The sequence below is a fragment of the Brachionichthys hirsutus genome, unplaced genomic scaffold (genome assembly GCF_040956055.1).
Source record: "Brachionichthys hirsutus isolate HB-005 unplaced genomic scaffold, CSIRO-AGI_Bhir_v1 contig_247, whole genome shotgun sequence".
Taxonomy (NCBI): domain Eukaryota; kingdom Metazoa; phylum Chordata; class Actinopteri; order Lophiiformes; family Brachionichthyidae; genus Brachionichthys; species Brachionichthys hirsutus.
The window spans coordinates 306,839-314,507 of NW_027180326.1; the positions used below are offsets into that span (position 1 = coordinate 306,839).

The 7,669-nt window shown below is 40.7% G+C and overlaps 1 protein-coding gene across 1 annotated transcript in view; it reads left to right on the top strand.

The window, feature by feature from the left end:
* LOC137912782 (catenin alpha-2) overlaps positions 1-7,153 on the top strand; it is a 148,108-nt gene extending 140,955 nt beyond the window's left edge. The window contains exons 14-17 of the mRNA XM_068756919.1: positions 86-267; positions 1,050-1,155; positions 5,668-5,802; positions 6,866-7,153. Of these exons, the coding sequence (XP_068613020.1) occupies positions 86-267; positions 1,050-1,155; positions 5,668-5,802; positions 6,866-7,153 (711 nt within the window). The remainder of the gene's footprint in view (positions 1-85; positions 268-1,049; positions 1,156-5,667; positions 5,803-6,865) is intronic.
* The last annotated feature ends 516 nt before the right edge of the window (positions 7,154-7,669 follow it).

The following is a 7,669-nucleotide window of genomic DNA, read 5'->3' on the forward strand; positions in this document are numbered from 1 at the left end:
TACCAATTTATTCAGTTCAAATTTAGTCAATAACAACCTTTTTCTCCTTCTGTAATGCTTTTGTTTCTTCTCTTCTTGCCTGTAGGCCATTATGGCACAGCTTCCCCAGGAGGAAAAGGCTAAGATTGCTGAGCAGGTGGAAAGCTTCAGACAGGAGAAGTGCAAGCTCGATGCAGAAGTGGCCAAGTGGGATGACAACGGCAATGACATTATTGTGCTGGCCAAGCAGATGTGTATGATCATGATGGAAATGACAGACTTCACCAGGTAAAAATCACTTCTTAAGTTGCCCATTATCGCATCAAGCAGTCCAGAGGGGAAGTATTTAGGGGAAGTATTCACCACTGTGTTCTCCAGCGTGACAACAACTTCGTCTTTCTGCCACTTCTGACTTAGTTACACTGAATCTATAGCAGATGTTTTATATTGCTGGCTTTCTGACGATGACAGTGAAGCAAAACCCAAAAATCAGATTAATCATTCTGTGAAATAGAGCAAAATTTGGGTCATGTGAGGAGTCCTTTTGACAACAGAACTATGGCGACTTTTCGGTTTTAAAAGGACTGCATTTGCAAGTGACAAGCAGGATTTGCTACGAACCATTATTGCGTTGACAATACTCCATATATCAAAATGTTGGCAGTAAAGTGACACTGACAACCATTGTTGTTGATCAAACTACTCATCAAATCTTTTATTCAAATTCAAATATTCTATTTATCCATTTTAGGTAGTAACTTAGCAAATATTTAAGTAGGGAGACAACACAGATCATAGGTCTTTATTCTTATTTTAAATGCTTGAGAATCGTCTTTTTTGTAGCGCAAAAGACATCTATACCATATAGATACATTATATAGAATATGTTCTGGTGTATTTACTGTATTCATTGTTGATATATACTGTATATATATACACACACAAAATTCCTCCTGCTTCTGTACAAGCCAGTGTGGCGCAGTGATGAGCTCAGTCCATAGAGGGAAGCTCTGCAGGTCAACTCATATTTCTTTATTTCCTTCTTCCTCTCACTTGCTCACTATTCCCAGAGGCAAAGGCCCCTTGAAGAACTCCTCAGATGTGATCAACGCGGCAAAGAAGATTGCAGAGGCTGGTTCCAGAATGGACAAATTGGCTCGCGCTGTCGCCGATCAGGTAGCTTTGCAAAACTGCATTTTTTTCTTTGAGTCAGTCTGAAACTGTCTCTGACTTTATCATTGCTGCTGGTGGAACAGCATATTTTGATTTAGAGTCAAAGGGCATGGGCATCGGAAATCTTTAATGTGGGTATTGACAAGCCGTGTTAACTTGAAGCTGCTTTGTGGGCCGTGTCAATGCAGGACTTTGCTTTCCAATGGGGCAAAGACTGACAGAGCAAAACAGCAGAACCGAGCTGTGCCTGTAATGTAATTAGTGCCAAATCGAGGTGTTGCATTCATTTTCAGATGAGTACCTCTCTAAAACACGCTGACAGAACATTTTTAATATCTAATCAATCAGTACTGTGTTGAGGGAGAGTGGGATTGAAAAGAAATAGGTGTGTATGTGTGTGTGTGTGTTTGTGTCTGCATATCTGCGCATGAAGTGTGAGATACTCCAGGTAATAGTAATTTAATAATTTTCTTCTACATTTGATCTGTCTCTAATAAGCACTGAGAATACAAAGGCACATGAGTCACTGATTTATTAAGGCAATCTATCACGGTAATTGCAAATGCTGTTCACCTGCAAACCCTTCAAATACTTTTTGTAATTTTGAGATTAAGTATCACATGCTGTCTTTATTTGAGCTCATCTCTTTTTCTGTTATAAAAAAAAATTCCTTCAGAAAACCCCCATTTAATATATTTTAAAAGATGTCATAATAAGCAAGATAATGAAGAAAAGAAAAACAAAACAGTGATTTAAATAATTTGGAATTCATTCAGGAGGTGTCAAGCTCTCCGAGGTATTTCATTATGAAAGGAACATTCCCAAGAAAACACGACTCAGGTGCAATTTTTAAGTACAAGTACAAGGAAATTATTTCCACCACCCACTGTATACTTTGTCTGTCTTATATCTATCGTATGACAAAATGTGTCTTTGCAGCAATATGCCGCCAAACGTTCTGCTGTTAACATGCTGCTGAATGCTGTCGGTTTGAGTGGCCAAACAGTATGCTAACCAGACCAGACATCTGTAGCTAAAGCTGGCACGGTCTCCCCCTGACATGCTCTCTCGACTAGAGCATATGCCACCATGGAATAAAGTTAATTCATGTACGGAAATTAAATGGAAAAGTTGTATCTGTATGACTGTGTCTGCATGTTCCCATGCACTGTGTTGCACTGGCGTTGATCGGCGTGACCGTTTGTGCTCGTCACTCAGAGCAGACCTGAGAAAGCTGAGAACAAAGTGGTCATGAGCAATACTGTATGTTCGTATGCCTTTCTTAGCTTGTAGGCTGCTGAGCGTCGAGGACTGCTTAACAGTTTAGATGGGACTGCATGTGTCACATGGAGCCTGTAATTGAATCAACAGTTGCTGTAATAAAAAGAGCAGGTGGCTTGCCATTTTTTATTCTCACCTAAAATGTTCTGAGACTGTGTTTATGGATTATTAAAAGCCTTCTGTTACACTTCCAGAGACACCAGAGTTGTGTCAGGAAAATGATGAGGGTCTTAAACACCTTTTCATTCCCAACATCGTATTCATTGCATGTATTATTTTTATTTTCTTGTGGAGCATTTTGGGTATACCTGCCATTGCTATTCATTGAATGGCAACTTTCATAGCCCTAGCAATTTAATTACTCAGAATAATATGACCTTGACTATCTCTCCTCTCTGGACAAGTTTCTATGCATTCACACATGCTGAAGAGCAACCTGTGTATGTCTAGTAGACTGTGGCTTGACGGTAAGAATAAAGGCCGCTCCATTGCTTTCAGACAGGTCCCTTAAGTAGCAAACACGGTCGCCATGACTGCACATCAGCCCTTTTAATGAACATATGTGAAGAAAAAGTCAGTTCTGCATGGGAGGTTGGAAGACGGCAAGCTTCTTTCACAGTCATTTAAACACCGCATTTGACGTAGATAAACCTCTTGAGGTAGCTCACCCCATTTCACTCTAGCAATTTATTTTTTTTCTACTCTATTTCTCCCAATCTATTGTCCCCACTCTATTCTTTAAGTATGCCTGCTGCAGATGCAGTGGATGGCAGCAGTGCAATATTTGGATCATCTATCCAGAGACGTGTATTGTCTTTTATCTGTTACGAACAGCCTTGGGATGTGAAAGCAGGAACTCGGCAGCTCCGTCTGGCTTAAATCTTTGTCACTATTGGTGATCTTTGCTGATATTTTAGTACATTTGTGTAATTATTTTAAAGTGCGTTTTGGTTGGTTCGGGTCCTGGATCAGGAGAAAATTCGACAACGATTGACGGCTGATTTTAGACTTGGAATACTGCAATTTGACAAACTTGCAGCTATTGACAGCAGTCTCTGGTGGAATTATTTGAATCAGGCTGTGCTTCTTGGGCTATGCTTGTTATCAGGAAAGATCATTAGAAGATGTTTCCACAGGCCCGTAAAGTAATGGGCCTTACATTGTATTTACCGGTACATCAACAGGGAAAGAAAAGGGCTATTAGTCATTGGTATAATATAGAAAAAACATTTGTTTCATGGTTGCATCAAACTTGCCTGGAGCGTGTGTGTGTGTGTGTGCGTGTGTATTCCAGACGTGTTCTGTGCAGTTAGCAGTGATGCTGGCCAGGACTGGCAGTGCAGTGATCATGCCTAAGGAGAAGCTTTCCTCTGCCTCAGTGGCTGCTCTATGAGCTCTTAGCTCCACTCCAGCCAGCATTCATTGCCCTTAGTGGGCAAAGCCTGATGCTGGTGGCAGCTGAGGTCTTACTCACAAAATACTGCTCTGACTGTTGTCAAAACTTTAAATGTAAATCCCACCTTTAGGTGCTCTTTCCAATTATATGTATTGGTTAAAGAAAGAAACCTTTCATTTTATTTTGGAAGGCAGTGTCTCCGGCTGTGAACATCAGTGCAGAACACCTTTGGTCAATCAGTATTATTTATCTTACCAGAGAAAGGAGGCACAGCGTACAGCCAGAAATGCATTCACATCCCTACGGGAGTGTATTCACATCACAGCTCAATGTTTAACTTACCACCAGTTCTACGTGAGCTCACAAGACAAGGTAATGAGCTGTGCCTGTCCCCGGACAGCGCTGCTGAATGTCCTAGTTAGGATCGTTTAATATTAATGACTAGAGGAAAGGTGTTACTACAACATGATGCTTGCAGTCTTTGAGCAGCTGATGCACTGTTCCTAACCCACTGGGAGCTTAGTGGGCCATATCTGACACCTAGAAAGCTTCTACATAGAATAATAGGGGGAAATGTGCCTGATAGTAGACCTTAGACGGCTCGGTTCATATTCCCTTTTGGTCCATTTGCTGCTCTGAATGATTTCACTACTGTAGTAGCACAAAGACCGGGTCAGAGACCATACGAGGATAGGCATAAAAACCTTGCTGGGGAAGTCGTGTTCAGTCACTGCTGTTTGATCTGGGTTTCTTTAACCCCCCCCTCGCATTGGGCAAAAAGCTAAGAAGATGACTCACTTGTTCTGTGTGAAATTAATCAGGTTGTCGCTGTAACTAAACTCAACCTCTAACTTGTGACAAACCAATGTTGATAAAAATTAATTATAATGCAGATCATCTTCCATGACTGGTGAAAAGAAAAATATGTAATTATTATTCATTCATTCATTTCTTTTTTTTGGATTGCTGGTTGATTATTTTATGTTTTAATTTAATTTGTGACTAAACTGGTGCTGCAAATAATTCAGATCTCAAGCAAAAGTTAAAAAATGATTATGAATATACTTTGAGAATAATACCTGAAATAAAAATGAGAAGAACATTTTTCTGTCCCACTTCCTTCATTTTTTTTCATTTTTGTCATGATATAATAATATACATTTCCTATCTGCTGACCCCCTGCTGACTCCTCCTCAGTTTCAACCTACAACAGAACATGGACCCCATGGATTAAGCAAACACCATTAAACTGAAATGTTTGGCAGCAATGCTCGGTTATCTTATTTGAACACATGCAAACATAATTTCATTATACTTGTTTTCATTCTGGCCTTCAACTCATAAATTCCAGGAACTCATATTTTACTTTGTGTGACTCACCATAAACACAGTTATTTTCACCTCATTATAGGCACAGGAACTTGGCTCCAATAGTGGGTGGCTGCACAGCCTGCATAATAGCTCAAAACATAAACAAATAAGTCTAAGAAATCAAGGAGGATTTTTTTTTATTGTTTCTTGGATGTTCAGTTCCAGACATATTACTTTAAGCTGACAGTGATGATGCAGCAGGATGATGAGTCATAAGCACCTTGAGTCTTCACTAAAGCCCACTGTGTCCATTACAAAAGAAGAACTGGGAAAAAAGTAGTCTCGAAATCAATTGCTGTGTAAATACCATCCCACAGCAGCTATTGTCCACTCACCGGTGTTTCCCAAAATAACTTTAAAGAGATAAGACTTAAAATTGCAGATTTCTCTTCAGGTGCATCACGTCCTATTCAACTGCTCTGTAAGTCTCATGATGATGGTTTTCCTTCTCCCATTTGTCTCTGCAGTGCCCTGATTCAGCGTGCAAACAGGATCTTCTGGCCTACCTGCAGAGAATTGCCCTGTATTGTCATCAACTGAACATTTGCAGCAAGGTGAAAGCTGAAGTTCAGAATCTTGGTGGCGAGCTTATCGTATCTGGGGTAAGTTCATCCATAAAAAGCAGCCGATGGCTAGCCCCGCTATCACCGATGATCTTAGGTCAGGTTTTATGCGTAATCTGTAAACTTCTTCAGTTTTAGAGCTTCAATACACAGTGAATGAGCAAAGCATTCAGTTCATTGACACAATGAAGCCTGGAAGATGAAACGTCATGGAGGTTAAGGATAATGCAATTTATTTTTCAACTTTGCAATACACTGCAAAGTTGAAACAAAATAATTGCACAAAATAAGAATAATGTTATTAAGGAAGTTACATGTGGTTATGTCTGTTATTTAAGGCACAAAGCAATGCTTCCTCGACATTGTAAATAGTTCTACAAGGATGGTCTAACACAGGCATGGGCAAACCCAGGCCCGGGGGCCATATGCGGCCCGTTGGTCTTTTTAATCCGGCCCGCCAAACTTGTCCAAATTATATCATTAAATAAAATTGTATTATAATTAAACCTCATTCATTTGACCTTTTCCCTGTAATGCTACCTGTAAAAGGCCAAATCCTTTCATGCAATAGCTTCCATGTGTCATTTATATTAGCTCACAGAAATACTCCATCCATCTGTTCTTGGTCCGGCCCCTCTGTCAAATTTTAGAACCCATTGTAGCCCGTGAGTCAAAAAGTTTGCCCACCCCTGGTCTAACATCTGACTTTAGCTTCCCTCACATCATGCGGTGATACAGTTTTTGATGTTGTGTCTTGTTCCCATTATTGTCTGTTTCATGTCCGGTCCCTGCTGAGATTTAAACTTTTAAATGTGGCTGGCTGGGGTCCGCACTCATTACATTTAAGCAGTTGACTCCTCCAAGCGTAACATAGCAGGATGCCCACTGGCTGCCGAACCTTAAATGTAATTCAAACAAAAAGATAGGGGTTCCCTCGTCTCCTGCCTCTAATTAAGAAATGTTAAAATCCTGCGTAATTACAGGCCACCAAAGACATACTGTACATGAGCTAATATGGCCTCGTTGAGTGCATGTGTTTGAAGATGCATTGATTTTTTTGAGTTGGCCCTTAGATAGTTTCTCTCTCTTTCCCCTCTTTTAGCTTGATAGCGCCACCTCTCTCATCCAAGCAGCCAAAAACCTGATGAATGCAGTGGTGCTGACTGTAAAGGCATCTTATGTTGCCTCCACCAAGTACCAGAAGGTGTATGGAACCGCTGCTGTTAACTCACCTGTGGTGTCTTGGCGCATGAAGGCTCCTGAGAAGAAGCCTCTGGTCAAAAGGGAGAAACCCGAGGAGTGCCAGACACGTGTGCGACGAGGCTCCCAGAAGAAACACATCTCCCCTGTCCAGGCCCTCAGCGAATTCAAGGCCATGGACTCTTTCTAAGAAAAAGAAAAAAAAAAGTCATGCTTACCCAAGAAGAAGAACAAAACATGTCGGTGACAAGTTTAAGAGAAAGTTCCTTTTTACATTGTGTTGCCCCTCCTCTGTTTGCCCCGTGTGCTCGGCGACACCTCAGGAGGACTACATGTTTAACTGCCACACTACGACTCCTGTGAACACTGTGAGCCCCATGGCACACAGGCAGCTAGCGCACACCCAACACTATTTATGGATATTATTGTAGCTTCATATGTGAGCCAAAATGTGACAGGGAGTTTAAAAAAAAAGCATATCAGAAGAGGAACAGTGGCATTTTAAATATTTGTGGCAGTTGCTATCCTGCTTGTATACTCGTATAAACTGTCTGAGTGGAAATCCTGACTGATCCTGGTTTAGTAGAGGAGTTATTCCAAAGGGAATTTATCAATATTGGTATATTCCCTGTTGATAATGTTTGAATGTAACTTGTAGTGCTATGAATAACTTATGTTCATGATACCTGGAAGTGTCAGCATCTAA